Below are 25026 nucleotides of genomic sequence, written 5' to 3'. Positions count from 1 at the left end.
ATGTAATCATCTTTCAATCAACACTTAATTTCTAATTAAGAGTTTAAAATTCTCTATTAAGGCCCAGGAATTATATACTGGGAAAACCTTATTATTGAATTAAATTCAAGGACAACAAGTTAAATTGTGGTGGGCACATGAAAAATAGGATCAGTTGAAGAAAGAAATATTTTGGTAGTAATAAACTTTGTTAAAAGCATATTGGATGGAGCTAATTCCACAGACTGTAGATAAAAGATAGGCATAGACACCATACCTGTTTGCAGAGTTGCATTTTGAACCAGAAGTGACCATATTTGAATGAGAAGGTGGAATTATCAGCTTTATTTAGCAGGCTTAAGGATGATGCATTCATAGACTGTATGGCTGCATCGTCACACACACACACAGATATCTAAGTCTACAAATAAAATATTAGTATTTCAGTGAACAGAACTTGTGAGCAGGCTTCTACTCTAATAGTAATTTAATCATTCTAAAAGCCATATCATTTTTCAGAAAACTCCATAGAGAAAAAACTCTCTAAAAGGCACCAACTCCAATTACAGGGTCAAGAAGTAGATTTCAGTGACTTAAATTAGTAGGCTATTAGTAAAGTATAGACTAGCAGATAGCTAGCAGCACGCTCGCTAACTTAAAACTTTAATATGTAATTTAAATCGGTTTTATAAAGCTGGACTGAAGTGGGAGATTAGCTCTAGAGACCCAAAACTTTTTACAAATTTTTCCAGGCATGTTTATTTCTGTTCTCAAGTTGAGCATTTTCCCATGGGGATTCACTCTCTTTTGGCATATTCATATTGGCTTCATTTTTCAGGCCTGGAGGTTGCTGTTTGGGAACGTTTGCTAGACTAGGTTATGTTTATAGTTTCTCTAATATGAAGTAGTGGATCCTGCAGTCTCTATACATGCCAATGTCATTCATCTTGTCAAAGCTTACAGGGTCAAACAGATTGTTTCTTCTTTTAAATCACTGTTTCAGGTCTCAGTGCAGTGCAGAATGAGGACAGCAAAATGTTGTCAAGCAGCATAAGAGAGATCAGTTTAACTTTGAACAGCTCAAATTCACTTTTAGATAAATATGCATCACAGATCAGTAAATATATAGGCTTATACTGCCTGTACACCACTTCATAAAATGAGTCTGATTCTTTTGACATAGTGTGTATTGCAGAAATGTGTTATTTGTATCCCAGGGTTGTCACTGCTCTCTTCTAGTCTGCAGAATATTTGTCTGAACTTCCTTCCATACACACATTAAATACATCCCCTAGCTCACTGACTGATCGATTGTGTATCTGAGGATAACGTGAATGGAAACAGAAAGAAAATCAGTAATTCTGTGGTAAACATATGTACCATAGCCACGTGTGTCAAACAGGCACAGTGGTGAAATGGAAGGAAATAAGAGTCACATGAATACTGAAGAGTAAAATGTTGCTGTTTGAATACACAAGCTCAAGAGAGAGTGAATCATGAAAGGCATAATTGCAAGAGAGCGAGAAAAGGAGGTGTAATCCTCTACCTATGCACCACAGATGGAATTAGCTTTACCCTTTTATCACTAACAACCTTAAACCATGTTGGACAGCCATTAATATGTAATCACAGAGAATATAAAGCACCTGGCTATACAAACTATATTCTCCTGTGTGATAAATATGTTAAAGGGAGAGCATTTAAAGACAGAGAATGTGTAACACCTGACATCTTCATTGCATATTACATATGCAATGTATAAATGTGAAGTGACGTCTGATTTGTTTTTTTATATATAGCTTCACTTTTTCCATAAAGATCTGATTGTGATTAGATTCCCTTGTGGCAGCAATGTACATCAATATTAGAAGTCCATATCTTTATGCTGTGAGGGTGTTGTGGTGATGCTTTCTGTCCTTAGAGGTTTTTTTTTTATAATGTAAAGGTAGAAGCTGTCTTTGAAAAGGGAAATGCCTGTGATAGCGGTAATGGAGACCGCGGGATCAGGGTTAGAGTTTTGTATGTATAAGGAGATAAAGTGATCAAAACAAGTGAATAAGATAGCTATAGAACTAGCAGATGTATTGAGTTTAATCAGTCTGAACCACATGGAAATACATAATTTTCCTTGAACTTTCTAAATATTGTAAAAAATTCTAAAGAGGATAAATTGAAAGTGGGCTTAACCATACCTGTTTTGGAGCCTTCAATTTGTTATTTTTACCTCTTCAGTCTTGTTCTACTGAAACTGGATGTGAGGTTGGATCTTATTAGCTAAGCTTAAATTAATCTAAATCCTGGGTTTAAATGCTCCTTTAAAAAAATCATTAATTAAAAAATATCCACGGCAAACTTTCAAATATGTTGATCTTGTAGGTAAGAAAGAAACACAGAGGGAGAGGCAGAGGGACCACGAAGTGAAACATGACACCAAAGAAAATGAAACGATCTCTATTCAGTCTTTTGATGAAAACATTCACTTCATGGTTTTCCCCAGTGAAATCATCAGCCCAGTGTTTTGACACCTGTGTCTTGTTGTGTGAGGAAATAGATAAGGAATGAGATCCCCCACAACAAGTGCTGTTGTGTCAGTGTAGGTGAAGGTTTTCACATCTGACTTAAAAAAAAATATATATATATATATATATATATAAAAAATAAAAAAAACTAAACTTTGAATGTACTGAAACTCTGCAAGGCTGTGTCACTCTGGGAGATTGGGAGAGAGCAATAAAAAGATAAACTTGTGTTTTCCTGCTGTTTTAAATGAATATGAAGATTTTCAATCGCTAAATATTTTACCTATTCCATCATCTTCAGATTACACCGATGCACCATATCAGTTCCCTTGAACCTTCTTTAATAAAGCCTCCACAGATATAATGCATTGCAGCTAGAATATGATGCAAGAATGTTTCTTAGCCTTTGGCTGGATCATTGCATTTTACACCTTTTAGACCTCCCCTTTTTTACATTTTTGCATTGCTTTTTCAAGCTAGCGTAGCATTTCAGTTAGCAATATACATCTGCTCAAACTGACATACTGTGCATGTTGCTATAAGTTGTTCATAATAATACAATTATGTTACAAATTAGACTTGAAGTTAGAACATGAAAGGTGTAAATAAATGTTACAACATTTTTAAAAAGCCTATGATAGATTTGAGGCTCAGAGCACGAGCTTGCTAACTATGGGCTAAACAAATGCTCCTTGTACTGCAGGCAGTCTACAATTACATCAAGGCACAGTTGGTTGAAGGGAGATGTTTTCACTGCCGCAACTGTGGCTTGTGGCTGCAGAGGCTCTTCAGTCCACTTGACTCTGCGTCACTCTCCATCAGTGCTGATCCCAGCATGCAGCTTAAAGCTCATAAAGCCCTGGTAACGATGGAGCACTGCAGCCTGTTTGGCCGCATCAGCTGATTAGCATTCATATCCTCTCCTGCTCTTTTTCTGCTTCCATCTAACTCACTCACACACACGCACATACACACATACACATGCTGTGTGGCTGTCTCTGTATCCTATCTCATTATGTATGGTTTGTTCCTAGATACTGAGCATGATGTATGCCCTATATTTACATTTTACTGTTCTGTGGCCTACCCATCTGTCAATCCTTCTCCTATGCTTCACTTTAACTATTTTATCAGTCTAATTGCATTTATAATTTGCAGTTTGTGTGTATGTGTATGTGCATGTGAGTGTGTTTAGTACTTTGCTGAACTCAGCATCTTAAAGTAATCTCTTACTTAATTCTGACTGGAATAGTTAAAGGTAACATTAGTTAGTTTCTCCATATCGTTCCCATTTTCTCACTTTTTATTCTCTCTCTCTCTCTCTCTCTCTCTCTCTCTCTCTCTCTCTCTCTCTCTCTCTCTCTCTCTCTCTCTCTGGTCTCAAAAAAAAAACACCTATCGAAAAGTAAAGAAATAGTTGGATATAGGTGACACACATGCGCACACACTCAGACACCATTTCATTTCCATCAGTGTAGTGGGCAGTATCTTTAAATGCTCTCATTTCTGGGAAATTCTTACGCTAGAGCTGTCTTTACCCATAACTGTAAGGATTTACATTACGTAAAGGAAAGCACGTTTCAACATTGCAAAACGCAAACAGATTTCCATCCCAGTAAGATAAATAAATATACACACATATAAACACACTAGTACGTACATGTTTTTTTTAATCAGATGTAAGCTCTTTAAAAACATTTCCTCTGAGAATCTGTGTGTGTGTGTGTGTGTGTGTGTGTGTGTGTGTGTGTGTGTGTGTGTGTGTGTGTGTGTGTGTGTGTGTGTGTGTGTGTGTGTGTGTGTATCAGGGAGTCCCATGGATTTTCCCAGCTCCTTATTTGGCCAGCAAGATATACTGCAGATAGGAATGAAGGGGGAGTGAGATAGCCAAACAGAGTGTGGAGAGAAATAGAGAGAAGATAGGGAAACTCCCGGTGATGATAGAAAGTAGCTTAAATGACACAAGGGGAGGAGGGTTTGACGCAAATACAAACACACACACACCTACACAGTTCTAGCTGACTCTGGAAGATGTAAAAGTTTTCAAAGGAATGATAATCTTTTTGATAAACTCTTCCTCTAAGCATTTGAGGGATTGGCTATAACCAACCAGCCAGTCATACTCAAGCCAGGATTTTTTTTCTTTGTATGTCACAACTCTCATCTAGAATTACAACCACTTATTTTCAGAAGACCACACTGAGAAACAGGCTAAACGTGCAAATTACATCTGTGACCTGCAGGCTAACAGTATATACATGGCACAACTGTGTAATCAAAAGCATCAGTGAACACGTTAAATGAGAGGCTCTTTTTCTTAGCCAGTAATAAATAACGTTAAAACAAAAACGTCATATAGTCAGATGGGCAGATAGGCAGTCAGATGAACTGGAAACCCTATAGTCCACAAGGAACTAATTGCAACCTTATCGCAGGTGTGTTTGTGTAACCTTTTTTGTATCCATTAGCCTCTATGCACTCTGGATTACACGTATTAGTGAGCAGAGTGGGTCTTATTAGAGAAGGCATGGCTGATCGCTGTCAGCTTATTGTTGTAGTTTCCCACAGAGGCCAGCACCATTATCAGCTTTGTCTTATAAAAACACTGCATGCAGACGGTACACACCAACACAGACCTCCTTTCTTTTGTAAAGTGGCATCACCAATACTCTTCCTTATAAAATTACTGCCAAATTCTAATTTATGCAAGTGCAGACATCAATATATAGACTTGTTCTCTGTATGTTACATAATGACTCTTAATGCAAAAGTGAAATTAGCTCAAACTAAAATAAATGCACACACATTCATACAAGCTGACACACAGATACATATCACGTACACTTATATACACACACAAACACACACACTTGCCTCTTTTGTTTAGTCTGTGACTAAAGTCCACCCACCAGCAATCTGTTCCACACAAACAAACAAACCAGTTCACAGTCTCAAAAGCTAGTTCTTTACACACAAGCACATGCACACGCACACACCACACTCAACTCCTACTTTTCCAAACTCACTTTTAAACAGTTTGGGCAAAAGATAGGCAGGCAAACCTGACACAAACAAACACATGTTGGCTGTAAACACTCAGCTATGTCATTTTCTTTAAAAGCACTTGAAGTGATTAGGGTTTTAATCACAACTTTCGACACAAACAGAGACAAACATGCGGGCTTGTTCCATCATGGTGATGTTATTTGGACTTGGTTGTCCTCTGCCCTCCTTTTTCCAGCTGTCCACTTCACACACACACACACACACACACACACACACACACACACACACACACACACACACACCCACCCACCCACCCACCCACCAACGGAGCAGCAGAACTTTCCCCCTCAAACTTAAAATAAAGCGGTGGTTCCTCAAATTTTCCAATCCAAATACGTCGCTAAGGCAGGTTGCTGAGGAGAAGGGAGTGACCCGCGCTAATGCCTGTTGTGCTCTACGACTTCCTGTGTGGATGTATGGGGGATGTTGATGTGTGAGGCTAGGGAAAATGCTATCCTAGTGTCACATGCATGCCCTATAATATAAATATATTTTAGGCTAAACACACATCTGTAACTGGATAGAAAATCAAAAGACCACTGAGCTGCATAGACTTTAAGACATATTTAATTTGTACCCTCATTATGGTGATCCAATTAGATGGTGAAAAGTTAAAGCTTAGAGCAATTACTCATATTTGTAAGGCAAAAAAAAGAGAGATGTCTCCCTTGTTCTGTTTCCAAAATGGTAACTAAGTGTCTTCTCTACTATTGTCAAACTGTCCAAACTCAATGAGCACCAGAGACTAGAACCTACAAAATCATTGTGGAAAATGAAACCAAACAGGAGTATCTTGGATCACCACAAAGGAAAAGTGAGGGGGAGAATTCTATTTTGGTACATTGAGGTCACCCAGTGCCAAAGGTATGTGTTTGTAGTTTATGTGACTCAGGTCAGTTGTTTTTGAGCAATTCTTTGTCTGTTTAATTTGTTGTTTTATCTGTTTGGCTATTTCATGATGAGTTCTGATGTTATACCAGCATGGACAGAAATCCTATGTATGAAAGGCTATGAGGTGAAACGTGGAAGCAATAAAGGGGAAAAAGGAGGAGTGGTGGAGTGTTGGAGAAGCAGTGGAGTAGAGATCACAGCTGCTCAGATGTTCCCTTAGTTTATCATACGCTTTAGCAAAGTCAGATGGAGGACGTCTCTGTGGAAATACACAGATGTACACACATTGTATTCCCTGGAGTAATGTGCGTGCCTGAGCTTATCTGCATGTGTGTGTGAATTTTTGTATTCCTGCAGCTGAAATTTAGTGTGCTCATGCATGGGCGTGAAAGTGTGCTAGTGTGATACATTTGTGAATGCTGCCATGCAAGTGTGATACCACCTCTGACTGAGTGAGTGTGTGCTGTATACCTGTGGGGACTAATATGACTTTTGGAAAGGGGAGTGGAGTCTTCTTTTTGACAGTTGGCTAATGTTAGTGTTTGGTTAGGTGAAGCTAAAAGACTATAGAGTGCACAACTTCAATGAGTTTGCACATGTTTATATGAAAACCATAAACTGTATATTTGATTATAAAGGAAGAGGCAAAGAGGCACTAGTTACTACAAACAGTGTAGGCTATCAAAGTCCCTCTCACACATGTGCACACAAATCAGTGTAGTGTGGGAGCCAGTCCTCATCCTCAGGGTGTCAAATACTACAGTTTTGTAAAACCTGCTGGTGTCTCAGAGATTCACACAAGGTTGGTACTTGTCATATATATTGAATGCACCCTTTAGCTACAATCTTTCAAAATGCAGGGTCGATTTTGAACGGGCATACCTTAAACCAAACCATGTTCCCAAACCTAACCAAGTAAGATTTGGTATCTAAACTTGACCAGACAGCAAAGGAAAACAGAGTGCAAAACGCTAAATGGGTCACTTAGTAGCTTGGTAGCCTGGTCGTGACTTTAGCCGCTGTTACACATTCTGCCCTCTGTGTCCTTATGAGGGCTTCTCTACTTTTTCAAACTTCCAGCTCCCGGTGTCCATTATTACCAGCCCCACTGACAAAACTGAAGTTTTTTTTTTAAACCGCCTGGGAATGACAAAATGTTGAGTGTATGTTAAGTATTTGGCCTTTGTCTAAAATGCACTCACTTGTCATGACAAACTCAAAGACACACAAACGCGCACACATGCATGCACACACACACACACATTATTGGTCTGGAAACAATCTTCTCCACCCCTGTTGGTTACCCAAACATGTTGTCACCATGGCAACCAAACAGCGTGCCGTATAGCCAGGATGATTGGATAGGAGATGAAGGTGCTGATGATAAATCCACTGCATTATTAATCAATTATATCTGCCCTGATGCACTGTCTGGATATGCTTGTTTGTCATGAGTATGTAAAGACATACATTGTGTGTGTGTGTGTGTGTGTGTGTGTGTGTGTGTGTGTGTGTGTGTGTGTGTGTGTGTGTGTGTGCGTGAGTGTGTGTTTATTTTTCCAGTAAGCTGGTCATCTGTTTGCCAGTTTCAACAGAAAAGTCGTCATTCTCAAAGTTTGCAGAAGAAAAGCCTGAATCCAAAACCTTTCATTTCAGTCTTAAGTATATATTCATATATTCATATATAAATTCACGCGAGCTGTCACTAATAGAATGTTTTACAAAGGCACTGACAGATGAGGGTAATAATACAAAACATTTGGCCTGTGCCTGATGCTTTTGTTTTTTAGGGGAAAATGGAGCCCAGATCCCTATTCACATGAGACCGCTGTTGTTCTGGGTCCCTCTGTGATTTGTGTTAATTTCAGAGTTCTGTGCTCTCAATCCTGTGCAAATCTGCCAATATTTAAAAAAGGAAAAAAAACATGCTTAAAATATGGGTCACACAAAATTGTTAATTGCTTTCAAAAGGAATTAAAATTACAAAAACTGTTATTGGCTCTCAAAGTTGGTTACTCTTGAGGAAAACCTGACAATAGTGGCAGTCCAGATGGTGTAATTGTAAATTCATAGGAAGTAGAAACAGAATTTATTCACAAGGGGAAAGTAAACATAACCTGTCTCCACTCTATCATTTGGGAGTGGCAGTGTCTTGTTCAATGGTTCCACCTTGAGGCAGCTGTTCCAGCTGTTGTGCGAATGTTAGCTGGCAGCCTGTGGATGAGATCTTCTCCATCCCAGAGGGTGGAGACTGCTCTCCATCTGCAGTTATAGGACAGTGATAAATGGACTAATCCCTCTAGTGTAATAAGTTAACCTCTGACATTTGCATGTGTGTGTGTTGGTGTTCTCAATAGTTTAATGAAATGACTTTCACTGCGTTTGTATATGTAATACAATGATTAACCCCTGGCCTTCCTGTGTATAATTAAATTATTATCAGAGCTGCTGTGTGTATTCAGTCACAAAAGAGGTGTGCTGTGGATGCTAAGGATGTCAATCCTAAAAACTATAAGCTAGATAAGTGTGGGACATTTGTAATTACCAGGTCATTATCATTTTATCCTGCTATATATTTCTGATCAACTAAATTTAAGAAGTAAATATGAACCTGTTTAATTTAGTCTTTGGGTCCTTTTTATGTGGAGTTTGCATCGTTTCCCTGTGTTTTGTGTGGGATCTCTCTGGCTACTCCAGGCTACCTAACTCCAGCAGCATTCATGTTAGGTTAACTGGAGAGTCTAAACTGGTGTTAGGTGTGAATGTGCAAGTATCAATGGTTGTCAGTCTCTGTGTGTCAACCATGCAATAGATGGCGACCAGTATGTACCCTGTCTCATGTCCAGTAACACCTGGGATGGGCTTCAGCTCCTCTATCACCCTGAATTGGATAAGTAGAATGAAATGGATGGATAATGATATAATCATATAATAATCATTATGCAAAATGAATACTTTCACTTACACCTCAATCACAAGTCTTTATTACAAAGTAACAAATTCCTCCGCTAACTTACACTTAATTACTGTGTTATTACTGTGTAATCTAACTGCATAAATTCTCCAGCGTTACCTGAATTCAATTTCTTGCCTTTCCAAGTACAATGACATGACTCTTCAGTACAGCAAGAACACATACTGTATTGTACTGTAGAAATACAGTGTAGTACTGCTATTATTTTTTTTTCTCTCAAAGGCATCATTATTTACTTTAGTCTACTGTAAATAGAATAACAGTGCAATGCAAAATTTTATAAAATACTAATTCTGTTGTATGGTATTACTCCTTAAGCCCTTTTCTGAATATTTCTTGTTCTGATGTTAGAGACTGACACATGTTTCTATTTGAAAGTTGTTATATGCACTGTCATACACCTTTTACTTTTCACATGGCTGCTCAGTGGTGAGAGAGGGAGGGATTCAAATTCTGCTAACACGGTGTTTGCTGACGATTCCACATTGGTTGCAGGTCTGCGATGAGAGATAACGCTTATATAAGCTCGTGTGTTCATGTTCCCATTTCTCATGCTATAGGGCAGATTTTGAGCTGTCTTTGTTATTGCCTGTAGTGGATTTGGATTAGAATATGGGTTTTGTTTCAGACTGGAAACACAAGATAAACACACTCATAAGCATATGTCCAGAGGCACTCAGTCACACAGCACACAAATGCTACATTCACCGCACCCCACTCTGTAGCACTGTGACCTGGAATATTAGCTGCCATGCCAAATGCGATCAAGGCCAACTCCCACAATAAATACACAGATACACACTCTCTCTCCAGAATTGCTGGTATACTTTATTGGTGGAAATCTAATTTTCAAAGAAAGAAATCCCTGCCTTGTCTTTGTTCTTTGACAAAACACTGTTAAAATTTGCCGGAAGAATGGTCAATGCGTTGTTTGTAATTTAGATGGAGACCAACAGTGGAATAAAACTCTCAGTGCTGGTTTTTGTGTTAAATCTCAGCCAGTTGCAGAACTTTGAGACTTTGAGAGAGAAAGATGGTTATTTTGCTCGTGCTATTTTAGTCGTGGCGTGTCAGCATGTTTGTTGTTCGCACTGTACTAAATTCTAGCCAGTTTCTCTTGTGTTAAATTGCAAGGCACAGCTAATCTTGACCTCATCTTGTTGAAAGCATTAATTGAAGGTGATGAATAATGCTGCAGAGATCTTTCTGTTCTAGTGCCTTAGATATGTCTAATTAAAAAATGTGCTGAATTTCTACACTTTAAATAGAGCTAGAACCACAAATGCTTGTTTGCTATAGCATATGCATGTAGCATTCTTAATTTTATGTAGGCTGGATATCCCAGCCTTTAACATCAGATACAACACATTTTCATGGAAATTGAATTGTTAAGTTTGCTTAAGTTTCCCACAGTCATCAAGGTTTAAAGGGAATACTTGTGGAAATAAAAAGTGCATTGTCAACATTGCATCCCAAAAGTTGACTGATTGCATTTGACAAATTCATCATCATGTCTCACGACTGCTCACTCACCAAACTGACTAGCAGAGTTGATAAACTCTCCACAGTTCATTTAGCCGGTAACATTCAAGATTGTTTTTCTCTATACTGAAGATGCCTGATATCATGGTGGATTGAAAGATTTAACTGAGCTTTGATCATGCTGGTAGAGTAAAGAGTATATCAGTTTGATCATTCCAGATGGATGTGAGCTGCTCCAATAACATAATAATAAAGATTAGTATGACATCCAGAGGAAATATGCAAACTTTCCATAGTTTTAAAAGCAAAAGAACAGCCTTCAGATACGTCCATGTGAAAATATTATGTAACCTGATAACTGGACGTGTATCTGTGGGAAAGTCGAGTACTGCTCTTTTCTGTTTCCTCTTGGTTTTCCAGTTTCCAGCCTGTCCTTTCCTCACTTTTCTGCCTTCTCTTCTTCTCTCCTCCTTTTTTCCCCTTCTCCCCCCCCCCCTCCCTCCTCCCCCTCCTTCTCTTCAGCAAAACCATCAAGGTGAAAATAATTGACGACGAGGAGTATGAGAAGAACAAAACATTCTACATAGAGATTGGGGAGCCTCGCCTGGTGGAGAGCAATGACACCAAAGGTCAGGAAGAGGGTGAGCCTCGTGATCCTGCGAATAGTGAAGCCTTGACCCCAGAGTGTCCGTCGCACTGCAGAGGCCGCATGTTCTTAACACATGGAGGCACACAGGAGGGGATTTATTGTTCTCCTGCTGTTGTGTCCTAAATATGACAGCGAACATGCGGCAGACTGTACGTCATCTCATCAACCACATCCACTACACCTTTGTCTGTGTGCATGTCTGTGTGTGCCTTTTGTGTATATACCTCGCCATGATGTTTGTTTATCATGCATGCATTTACCACCTCCCTCTATGTATGTGTACGTGTGTTGTCCCATACAGGAAGACCATAACCGTTAGGATCTTAGACCGGGAGGAGTACAATAAGCTATCCTCCTTCTACATTCTGCTTGAACCCCCCCAGTGGAGACGAAACAGGAAGGAACAGACAGGTTTGACGACTAATGAGCACTGAGAATGCACTTTCATGAATCCTGATTCAACAGACCATCACCAGAAATAAGTTCCTCATTCATTCTTATAACGCAGTTCTCCTTTGTTACTGTAGTTGCTGAGTGGGCTGTTAATGTTAACTGTTATCTCTGCGCAAAGAATAACTATAGTATTTCCGTGCAATATACTCAATCTGAGCAAGTTTTCAAATGTTCAGAACGTATAATTGACAAAAATTAAAGCTCATTTTTACGCTGTTCTATTACAGTGCTATGTATTGGGAAATGATGGAGTTACTTCCAACTAGAAAAATATAAAGCAGTTGTGGGTGGTGGTGAAAAAGCTCCAGAAACACTAAGTAAAAAATATGATTTCTGGAGGGAGCATTTGGCTGTCTCTGTTCAGTTTATTTGGCAGTGTTCTTGAAATGTTGGAATTTATTTTATGATTTCTAAATTTGCTTTTTCCAACCACCAACCCAAAGCCTAAATATTTAAAATGTACTTTTAAATATGACGAAGAAAAGCGGTAAATTTTAGCATCTGAAACGTTTGCGCCACAGGAAACGGTTGTTTGATAATTAAAGTAGCTGTTTAAATTTTGACATAACTTATAATTAAGGTGACTAATCGCTGCAGGGCATGGTCTAATATATCTCATATATAAAGAACATACATTAATTAAAAAATAATATATTTTGCATATAAACAAAATCTCAAACAATATCCAGGGAAAATATAGATTTTATCATCAGGTTATCAGTGCACGAGAGAAGCCTTGTTCTTGTCACTGTAAGCAATACAACATGATTTTCCTCAGCTTTGTAACTGGATGAGCCTTTGCATCTGTGCACATTGCCAGCATAGCTGATTACACAAATCTCCAAACATGGAAGCAAAGAAAAGAGACTACAGAGTCAGCGAGCCAGCTTTGTTTCAGTCTTTTTTATCATATTTATTTTATGTAAACCCTGATAAGATATTTGAGACAAGAGCACTTTGCAGTTAGAAGGAAGAACTGACACTTTACAGCTGGCAACACTATAAAACATAAAATCAAAGCATCAGTTGCACTTATAGCATATTTCTGAAGTGACACAGAGCAGCACCCTTGTGTTTGCTCTTGATTTAGCAGGTCTGTTGATTTGGGATTCAGCCTGAGCATACACAGATCAGTTGTGTTGCTCCCTTCTGGACTTCTCTGTTTTTCCTCCTTTATTTTTTTCATTCTTAGTCTTTTTGCTCCTGAGCAAATTGAGCGGGAATTACACCTGTCCTCTCCTTTCTTCTCCTTTCCTTTTTCTCTTATCTACTTTGTTCCCCCCGTCATTCAGCCAAGAGCTTTCTGAGATATGTTTTCTGTTGGCGTTTGAAAATGTCACTGCTTGATTCAAAATGTTCTCGTACAGCTGGATTATGGATCACTGGGTTAAAAAAAACATATAGAAGCAGTACCTAACAGACTGCTAACTGTGGGGTTAACAATTCCCTAAGTACACATAACTGACACAGGACTTCTCTGATTATAATGGGCATGCTAGTAGATGGAAGAGCAACTATTGGCCCATATCTATGGGAGTCATAATGACTGATAATAGCCATTCACTGTGCTGATAACATATTAATGGGTGGAAAAACCCACAGTGACACAGGGCTGTTCTTCTTTTGCTCATGACATGTTGACATTCCACAGAGCCACTTTTTATGAAGAACTTTGTAGCTTTTCTACATTCTAGAAAATTAAATATTCCACAGACAGAAGCTGTTTCCTAAAGTTTAATTTAGTCCTATTTGAGTCATATCAAGCCTTTACTCTTCCAGGAGGAGGAATGCTTCAATGTTTCACACATCATTGTTAAGCAATCTGGTGCAGTTAAACCAGTGATCAAAATGTTTTGTAATCTAGTAGCTTAGTCAATTGAAATTTTATAAGCTCCCAAATATATTTTCTATAATAATATGTATTTCCTGTTAATAACACTGAAATGTTGATTCTAAGTTGTTCTATGATGTTGATTTAATGATTGAATCAAACAGTATTTCAGTTTCAATGCTTCCACCATGTAGTTAGGCTTTAGATGTGCATGTTAGTGTTTGTCTGCAACTCTGTGTTTGCCCTTAATCACTTGCTGAATCTATCTCCAGTGTGTTTATCCATTATCTCATATGAGATGCTCATCCCCCTTGTTTTTTATTACAAAGTAATTTATTGTAAAGTTGTTGGGGGGGGGGGGTTTAAGTGAGAAATGATCCATTTTATATATATTGTTATTTTGACACACACTACAGAGATTGATAAATCACATACTGTTAAGGAGTTTGAGATATATCCTCAGTTTTCTGTTTACATGTTGTCTAAAATGAGTTTTATGACCTTAAATGTACTTTAGCTCTTTTGGGTACACTCATTAAAAGTAGTTCTTTCTCTCTCTGTTTTACACACTCACACAGAGCAGCCATATCAGTGTGCTAATGGCAGCATGTGTTTACCAGGCATCAGCAGTGTTTATAGTGATGAGGGGATCAAAGACAAGGGCTGGATATCACATTATCACAGTCAGGAGATCAACCACACCTCCGGGATACACAGGAACACGCAAACACACACTGTCTGTGTGTTTTATGATCTGATGTGCTGGTTGTCTGTACTAAATGAGCCCTGCACATCTCTTAATGGCATTAACCCCTTTTTCGTGTGTTTGTCCATCCTGTTGTTTATCTGTGCATGTTCTGTATGCATATAGCCACGTACACATATCACTGTATGCTTGCATTATCAACATTATTGTTTTTGTCTTTGTCATAGAACATTTGACCAATTTTCTATCCTCCCGAAGGTATTTCAAGGTTTTGTGTGTTTTATGGAGAAGGCATTGGACTGTGTCCTGCAGGGGATCCAGTAGGGGTACTTAGCCCAGGTATCTGGCCTCTTGTTAGGGCCATTCAGCCACAGTTACCCTTTTTCACCAATGTCAGTCATAATTTTTACGGATATAATTTCTAGGAATTGCCAAGTAGCAGATGGTTTCCACTTGTTCTGGTCTCTGCTTTTTGTAGATGTGGTTCTGATTTTTCATCAGGTGGTTGCCTCCAACTGGCACTGGAGAAGTGGTTTGGAGTCAAGTGTCAAGTGGTGGGAATAAAAACTAGCACCTCCAAGTATGAGCCCATAGTTCTCAGCTATGTTTCTTGTCAGGGCCTAGCTGCTACCCCAAGTGGAGGAATTTAAGTATATCTTGGGATCTTGTTGGAGAATGAGGGGAGTGGTGGGAGATTGACAGACTCCTAGAAGCCTCTTAAGTGAAGTTTTTTGAGCATGCCACAATAGGAGGAAGGCTCAGGGCATACCTCAAAGGGAGAGGTTATATCCCTCGACTCGCTTGGTCTGCAATTGTAATGCCTCTGTGTTCAAGCACCTCCTCAAGCTTGGTGAGTTTGAAGCAGTGGCTGGGGAGAGGGAGGTCTGGGTGTCTCTGCTTAGACTGCTGTTTAGTAATAAACAAATATACTAAATATTTTTATATCTTTTGTCTTCAAAAAACAGTATTTGATGAGATTAGACAGAAAAAAAAAAATCTCTAGAAATACGTCTTTAAAATTAGAATTCTTATGTTGCAGGGTTACATAAAATCTATGAAAAACCAAAAGTGGACCTGATTTACTCGCTATGTTTTTGCAGCTATATTCCACTTCTAGGCTTCTTCTTCCTCCTGCTACATTTGGATTGACAGTCTGACCCTCAGGGACAAATTAAGAGCATGGTGCACAACCCTGTGAATGTCAAAAGAAACAAGCATTCAAATGCTTGCACTTCTGAAATCATTTCTTCAGGCATGGAAACTGCAGGCATTTCCGCTGAAGAGTGGTGAGACACAGCTTTCATCAGCAGTGATAATTGACTTTTATCAGTTCTACACAGATGCTGATGTTTGTTCTTTGTCCATCAGAGCCTTTAGTTTTCAGGCCCCTCTTTTATGGAAACATGAATTACAAGAGTCCAACCTAGATGTAATAAATGCATGAACTAGTTTTTCAGCATCACTCGGAGACTGGATATTTCTAATTTTAGAGATATTGCACAAATGGAAGAAAGCAGTCCTACATATTTGTTTAATATGTGCGTTGAAGGACATGTCCTGGTCAAAAATGACTCCAAGCTTCCTCACAGTGTTACTGGAGGCCAAGCTAATGCCATCCAGAGTAAGGTTAGATCTGGTTAGATACCATATTTCTAAGATTTTCTTGGCCAGTACAATAACCTCAGTTTTATCTGAATTAAGAAGCAGAAAATTAGATGCCATCCAGGTTTTTATGTCTTTAAAACATTCCTGCAGTTTAACTAATTGTTGTGTGTTATCTGGCTTAATGGACAGATAAAGTTGTGTGTCATCTGCATAGCAGTGAAAATGTTTGCTATGCCTTCTGTTGATACTGCCTAAGGGAAGCATGTATAATGTAAATAGAATTGGTCCTAGCACTGAACCCTGTGGAACTCCATAATTAACTCTCCATTTATGTGAACAAATTGGAGTTGATTAGATAGATATGATACAAACCACTGCAGCCTAGTACCTGTTATACCTACAGTGTGTGCTAATCGTTCTAATAGAACATTATGGCCAACAGTATCGAATGCTGCACTGAGGTCTAGCAGGACAAGCACAGAGATGAGTCCACTGTCAGAAGCCATAAGAAGATCATTTGTAACCTTCACTAAAGCTGTTTCTGTACTGTTAGCTGTTTGACAACTACTCTTTCAAGAATTTGAACATTTAAAAATGTTCTGTATTTGGTCAAAACAGCATTGCATTGTTCAAAGACATAGGACCACTTACACATTACCTCTACAGGGTTGTTCTGCCCTGGAAACCCATGCTGCGAAGCTCCCGGCACACATTCTTTGCGCTGATGTTAATGGCAGAGGTTGGTTTTGCTGGTTATTGAGTTATTGAGTTGCCAGGGCATTTGTGACTATTACGACTATTATGCTCCATGCACCTCAGCAGTCACCACCTTTTGAGTGGTCTGTAATTTCATAGCTGAGCTCCTGGGAGTTTTACCCCTCATATATAAAAGGCATGACTCCACTGGACAGGCAGGCAGGCAAAATCCTAAGATTTCCCAAAACTGTTAGTATGGTGGTGGGATGTGGTGTGTGGCTCAACTGCACGAGAGGGATGCAGTAGCGGGTTCAGGGGCAGTACCAGGGGAAATTGGCTGGCACAGCTGCCATCAGCTAATCTCCGATTTATTTTAGGAGGACGCTAGAGGAGGAGTTTCAAATTCAGTGTTTGTGTTAGGCACAGAAATAAATGTCTGAAATAAAGTCTGGGTTTAGACTTTTATTCAGCCTGAACGACTGATGGCTGTAGCTTAGGTGGTAGAGCAGGGCATCTGCTATTCAGAGGGTTGGTGGTCCGATTCCCTCCAGTCTGGATGCCAAATATCTTTGAATGAGGCAAGTAAAGGCAAATAAAAGTGCATTGACTGCTCAGATAGACTAGAAAAGTGCTATATAAGAACCAGTCCATTTACCATTTAACAGAGTGTTGAGTCTCAGGCAAGCTTGAATAATGATGACCTTGACCAAGGTCAGATTCTGATTTTCTGAAACTCTTGTGAACATGATAACTGAGCTGGTCAAGTTGGTTAATTCAATGAAAGCATCCTCCTGCTCTCTTGATATTTTACCTGGATCTTTGTTTAAAAATGTCTTTCAGTCTATTGGTCCCTGTGTGCTCACAATTATTAATACCTCACTGGTTTCTGGTCAGGTCCCTGTTTATTGTAAGAATGCTGTTATTCACCCACTGTTAAAAAAAACCTAAGCTTGATGCTTCTCTTCTCAGTAGCTACAGACCGATTTCAAAATTACCGTTCATTTCTAAGATTTTAGAAAAGGTTGTGGCTAAGCAGCTTATAGTTGTTCTAGCTACAGATTTTGCACAAGTGCATAGACTCCATTAGATGTTGGATGGCTGGAAACTTTCTTTAACTAAATGAGGAGAAGACTGAAGTTCTTGTTTGTGCTCCTAAAAATTTTGTACCTAGTGTTATGGAAAGCTTGGGTCCACTTGCTACATTTGCAAAACCGTCTATCAGGAGCCTTGATGTTAGTATTGACTCAGCTCTGACTTTGGATGCCCATGTAAAATCCTTGGTTCGCTCCTGTTTTTATAATTTGAGAAACATTGCTAAGCTGAGTCCCATTGTATCGCGCTCCGAATTAGAAATTGTCATTCATGCATTTGTTTCATCTCGTCTGGACTACTGTAATTCTTTGTTTACTTGTTTATGTAAAGCCTCTTTGGAGCGTCTGCAAGTTGTTCAGAACGCTGCTGCAAAGCTTCTGACCAAGTCCTCCAAGTTTTCCCATGTCACACCCCTGCTGATTCAGCTGCACTGGCTCCCCGTTAAATTCAGGATCCAGTTTAAGGTTTTGACCTTGACTTTCAGGGCCCTGCATGGACAAGCACCAACATATATAAGTGAACTTTTGCATCCATACATTCCCAGCAGGTCCCTGAGGTCATGTGACCAGGGCTTGCTTGCTGTCCAGCACACGAGGCTGAAAACAAAAGGCGACAAAGCTTTTGGAACTGTGGCCCCCAGATTGTGGAACTCTCTCCCTTTGAGCCTGAGATCTGTGGACTCAGTGGTCGCTTTTAAAAAACAGCTAAAAACCCATCTTTTTAAACTTGCTTTTAGTTGATTTTTATTTTTAGGTTTTAGCTTCTGTGAAGCACTTTGTGATTTTTATCTTGAAAGGTGCTATATAAATAAAGTTTTACTTACTTACTTACTAATAACTAAGGATGAACTAGGATTTTCAAATTAAAAATCTCTGGTTGCAGCAGATGAGTCTGAGTCTGGTTCTGCCAGAGGTTTCTTCCTGTTAAAAGGGAGTTTTTCCTTCCCACTGTCACCAAAGTGCTTGCTCATAGGGGGTCATATCATTGTTGGATTTTTCTCTGTATGTATTATTTTGGGGTCTATCTTAAAATATAAAGCACGTTGAGGTGACTTTTGTTGTTATTTGGCACTGTATAAATAAAATGGAATTGAATTGAATTGAATTAGAAAAGTCAAAATCTCAGAAGTCTGAGGACCTTTTCTCAGAAAATCTTGTGGATGAATGTGGTAACTCAAGAAGGAAGTCACCACATTTTTTCAAGTTTATACCATAGGTGTTCAGGAGGCTGAGGGGTAGCACTGGCAGCTTTTTATAACAAACACAGTTGAATATGTGAAAACATGGGACTATGTTGTTTTGTATTCTTAATTTCCAATTAGTGTTTACTGAGGTTGCAATTTCAGTAAACTATTATTATTATTGTAAACTCAGTAAATTAGTACAAAGTACTGCAGAGAGACTGTGGAATGTAGAATTGGTTTTCTCAGAGCATTTTGGCACAATCCAACATATTTTAAATTGGCTTTTAAGTGTCCTACCCCTGAGACAGCTGCTGAGCACAGTCCAAAAGAGGCACATTCACTCTCCAGTGTTGATTAATTTGCTAATTGTGCCGTCAGATATGAATCCCAGAAAACAGCTCTGACATACAAGGTTTTATGACTGGGAGAATATAGTCAGCTTTTCTTCCAGCAAGGTCCCGTTTCATCTCTTGTTCTTTTATTCTGAACCAAAGATAAAAGGCTGATATTCTTGTCTTTTGATGCGGCTGTTTCATTTACCTGTGTTTTGCTTAAAGGAAATTAGGTTCACAGAATTCATATAGTGTCTAAACAGGCAACTGGTTTGACATCTGTTGCACTGATATAAGGAGCTACATATTATGCAAAGAGAACAGAGGGGAACCGTGTAGTTCAGTAATTTCCTGTAGTCACTTGACTTTACTGGAAATAGAAGAGATATTGATAACAAGGCTTTTTTTTTAGGACAGTAAGCAGAGTACATAAAATACAATCATAGGAGTCCATGAAATTTTTTCTTGTTATGCTGTTCTTGTTATTCAGGTATTCAGAAGCACAGAATGCTGCAGTGTCTTTACTCATACCTGGTTTGTTTGCTAAGTTTTTTATTGTGATCAACTCAGTAGTGATAAGGAGGATGAAATGAGAGAGACATCACTGCATGAACCTGGTCTTTATTTTCTTTACTGCAGGGCAGAGAACGTGACGCACAAGATTTAGTCTGTGCATATTCAGATACTTTATGACTGATTATGCACAGATGCCCTAGAGCAATGTTTTGCCAATAACGATAGCATCACCCCACCTCAGATTTCAGCTTAAACCTCATCAGTTTACCACAACTGTAGCTTGGCTCCAGTATTTTGAAGGCATCTTAAGTTCATGTGTCAGTGCTTCAACATTCAGCTGCCTTAAATTTCACTTATTTTTCAACCCGAGTCTGCTTTTACTTAATAGAACCGTAGCACATTGACAAAAGATGCCTTTCAATGTGTTTTTGTCGATTATTTTATCCTCTTCTTGTACTAGTTTCCTCCATCTCCCTTTCAACAACTTTTGGAGAGAAGGTATGAGTACCTGTTCAGCTCTGGCTTGTTTGTGCAGGTGCAGCTGGATATTTATTGTTTGCATGTGTAGGCAGATATCAAATTGGGTGACAGTATTGTTGCAGATGTGAAGTGTTGGTTTCTCTCTTTAAATAAAGTAAATGGATCTTGGACTCCCACAGAAGATGTTTTGAGTGATCACATGTTTTATGCACATAGTTGTTTTTTTTCTGAGGGTAAACTCAATTGAATTTACATGGAATTTTTGAAGTTTCTGGATGACCCTCAGATACAGCATCATTCAAATTTTGTCCCGAGGAACCTCAAGCAGTAGATAGTTCACCACAACCCATGAAGCTAAATATTTCACATTGGGGAAAAAAGTGCGGCGTGAGGAAGGAATATTGCTGAGAGGAAAAAGGCTGAAAACACACATGCCCTGCAGAAAGTAATAATGACCCCATGTCCTAAAACATGCAAGCATGTGTACAGTATAAAACAGGCACAGACAGATACAATTTATACTAATGCAGAGGTAAACATATGTGCATTGTAGTGTGCCCACACATGCATAGAGATACATTATGTGCATGAATATATGTGACAGATTTTGTCTGACAGCAATGTCATCCCCTCTCATACTCCTTTTCCTTATGTCCTTTTTCAGCCCCCGTCTGTGTGCATCAGTATTTTTGAGTGTTTAGTTATACAATAGTGCATATCGTTAATTCCAGCATTGATTAAGATGGTACATGTGTCAAAACAGCATCAACTAATTGGACACATGATACTCTTCATCATGCCAGTCAGTATGTTTATGTACATGTTTCTATGTATCTCTCCATATTCTGTTTGTTTATTAGTATGTACATTACATATCCATAATGTACAAACCCACTGAACCCTGTGTTGTGCAGAACAGTAAACATCATTACAAATCTATTTAATGAGAGATTGCAAAACAGAGTCATTAACTCTGCAAAATCACCAAGCAATACAGCAATATGCAATTCTAAGTAAATTTCACATATGCAATGATTAATGATCATTTCACATTAATGCTTGTGTTGTTTTGTTTATTTTATTGAATGAGGACACTGATTACTATTTTTTTTATTTCATATTCAGTGCTAGATTGTTTAAAATGGAAGAGTAAGTTAGGTTAATTAAATTGCAGGCTCCTCATATCATTCAATTTCTCATTACTACTCTAATTAAATCTGTAGAAGTTAAGATTATTTATAAGAGCAATTGTAAATTTTTGAAATCAGTATTGTACAGCTTATACAATTACTACAGAAAACAACACCCAGCAAGCACATATTCTTGCTGGGTGTAACTTAGCGCCTGGGCTAACCCTTAGAGATAGAGTTAGGAGACATCTGGAGGGAGCTCAGACAAGAGTCACTGCTTCTCTGTGTGAAAAGGAGTCAGCTGGGCATCTCCTCTGGGAGATTTTTCCCTGAACTAGAAGGAGACCCTGATGAAGATCCATAACCTGCTGGAAAGATATTACTTCTCACCTGGCATAGGAATGCATTGTGATCCCCCAGGAGGAACTAGAAAGTGTTGCTGGGGAGACAATAAGCGATAGCATTTAACCCAGCTTCTAGCTCAGCCTTATTGACAGCACACAGCACTTCAGGAGTCTGCCTCAGATACATTATCCAGACATCCTTCAATTCTAAACAAAAACAAGTACCTAACTGTAGTGACTAACATGGGTTGTCACTCTAACAAAACTCTGAAAAGAAAAGAAAAGCAGCATAAACTCCAGTTGTTACTTTCATATGCATTTTCCTGTTTTTTTCCTCTTGCTACATTCATTTACCTGCCCTCTACCCATTTTTGTTTTATTTTCACCCTCTCTTTTCTTGTCTCTTTTTTGCTTTTTCAAAATGTTCCATATGATATTCTTTCTTATCTATATCCCCATACTCTTCTCCTTTATTTGTATTTCCTTCTTTTTTCCCTTTCTTTTCCTTAATCTCATGTAATGGACCTGGTAAAACTGTGTTAAGTCTTTAAAAGTTCTTCTTGTCCATCTGCTTTTGTGCCTCCTTCTGTGACACTCTTCAGAATTGTGACAGTATAACAACTGCTTCTTCCTCCGTCTTGTCCCCTGCTGTACTGTTTAATCCTGTCAGAGGCCCTGTCTTCAATTGTCTCCTTCCTGTCTTCTTCCTCCTTCCATCTGCATATCTCCTCCTTCCCAAAGCACTGATGCTTCTCCCCTCTGTTCCTGCTCTTTGTTTTTCTCTTCTTGCCTTTCCTCTTTTTCCTCTACGTTCTCCAGTGAATCTTGAATCAATTAAACATGACAAAAATTCTCTCTTCTCTCTGATTGTTCTTTCTTTCCTTCATCTTTGCCCCTTACTCAACCTTTCTACTCTCTCCTTCCCCTCCAAGTCACCTTCTATCACTTCTGTTAAAGTAGGGGCTCCATCAAACATGACAAGGTGTGAAATCCCACATGCACACCGAACACATGCTACCTCCTGTCAGACACGTATTGACAGATGTTTCACCCAGACAAAGAGGCAGACACAATTCCTAAACTAAAGACAATACCGTGGAGAAAATTCAGAAAGAAACACACGTAGACTGAGTGAAATTTAGCACTATTTAAGTTCAGAAACTGAATGTTCCTTTCCAGGGTGTACATTTGAAGCTAGCATCTGTATATGGTGTTGGACCACATGTTATTGCCTAGAATTTGGACTGATGATTTACCTGGATCAATTTTATGCTGATAGAAAAGCTTTATATGCTAGCCATAATAAATAAACAAGTTTAGACCCTGCTTCTTTACTTGATCTCTACAATAAGCTTCTCAACTATCCAACAACAACTCTTGTTGGATAGTTGAATATCAAATATGGTCATGCTGTAATCACTGAGTCTAATCTAATTGTTATGGTGTGCCATACTATATGAAGCCCCAAATCATTGTTATCTGATATAACAATAAAAGTACATTGGGGTTGGTGAAGTGTATGCCTCTCAGCTGCTCTTTTGTGGCCTTCTTTTGATAATTTCACACATGAACTCCAAACAGTCTCAGAAAAATCAGATTTGGAAATTATTTGAAGTCGCCCCTTCTTACATGTACCAGACAAAAATGTCAGATTTTCTTTACAACTATATTTCTATGTAGCTGCCCTAGCTGCACATTCACAACTGGATATGCATGTGAGGCTTACGTAAACCATGCAGGAAGTTCTACTACTCACACTCAAATGGTATCAATCAGGGATTAAGGAACTTGCTATTAGGAGCTTGTAAAGTAAAAATTAGTTTGATGTCCAATCTGGGTAAGTTGGACACTGTATAATGTCTTGAAAACGGGCACAATGAATGTGTGAAAACAGCTTAGAGCTTAGATTTTTAGAATTAAAAGGTTCTTTCTAAAGAAAAAAAATCAGAGACACATCTGCAAAAGGTCGCATAAAATACAAACTTGTAACTGTCTAGCATTGGTATTTGCAGTCCATTGTGGAAGATAGGAAAGGACAATAAAGTGAAATAATAATAATAATTCTGTTTCCTAGCAGGCAAAGTTGACAGTATAATCTTTCTACATTTTCAAAAGTACAAATTGTGACTTCTTGCTAGCGGGACAGAGAGCACTAACCTGTACTAACTGTACCTCATGGGCTCATTTGTTCCCACTGAATATGCCACAGAGCACAATTAACTCGAGAGCTGCGTCATATTGTCAGTATTGCTACCTGAATTAGTGATGTGTTCCTTGTTTTTTAACTTTCACAGTTTTCTGAAGCCCCCTTGAAACAAAGCCAAATCAGGAAGGAGAAAAAATTAGAATCAAACAGAGAAAAGGGTGAATACAAATTAGAGATTTTAATTATGAGAGCCGGAGATGAAAAAGATTTTAAAGAGTAGGACAGCTGGAGTTGGAGGTATAAAATGTTACGCAACAAAAATACACATACCACAGCGTATACTATCCTCATATTTTAGGTCTGTTTTCATCCAAATATACATTATCAAAAAGTTTAAAAGTATGCAATTTTGAATCTAATTATGTACAATGCTGAATTCAACGCATATTTAAATGCTTTAGTAATATTTCTGTATAGCTGTCCTGACTTAAAAGCATATTCAGTAGTATTAATTGAATTAGCTTCAAAGGAGCACAGAGAAGGACAACGGGAGAAGAAATCCGAATGATAAATTGTGCAGACAGTAGCTTTGACAAGAAGCAGCATCTTACCCTGCAACATTCAACCTCTGTCAGATTCATTTACAGATACGCTCACACAGAAGGAGTGTAGCTAACGAGGATACTGCCAGGTCATCCTCATCTCACATATGACTTATTGTATGCTGGTATTAGAGTTCATTAAATTAGCTTTGGTGCAGCTGTGTGTGTTTATGTGTGTGCGCTAATCACTATATTGTAAATTCAAGTTAGCTAAAAAGCGAACATTGAAAGTCTGCTGAGATAAAAATTTTATTTTTAGAGACTGCCGTCATATCTGAAGTGACTGTTAGTATAAAAAATACACATGGTTGTTTACAGACACAGTTTATTGTAACCCGTCAACCTTTGGC

The 25026-nt window shown here is 38.6% G+C and overlaps 1 protein-coding gene across 1 annotated transcript in view; it reads left to right on the top strand.

Moving 5' to 3' along the window:
• slc8a1b (solute carrier family 8 member 1b) overlaps nt 1–25026 on the top strand; it is a 135517-nt gene that overhangs the window by 80132 nt on the left and 30359 nt on the right. Inside the window, exon 5 of the mRNA XM_085369056.1 lies at nt 11434–11540. Coding sequence (XP_085225182.1) covers nt 11434–11540 — 107 coding nt within the window. The remainder of the gene's footprint in view (nt 1–11433; nt 11541–25026) is intronic.

This window comes from Diplotaxodon limnothrissa, linkage group LG13, assembly GCF_057381915.1.
Source record: "Diplotaxodon limnothrissa isolate DT_005_m linkage group LG13, D_limnothrissa_male_GT1.1, whole genome shotgun sequence".
NCBI lineage: Eukaryota > Metazoa > Chordata > Actinopteri > Cichliformes > Cichlidae > Diplotaxodon > Diplotaxodon limnothrissa.
Note: the sequence above shows the minus strand (reverse complement) of the source record. Positions and strands in the feature narration are given on the sequence as shown.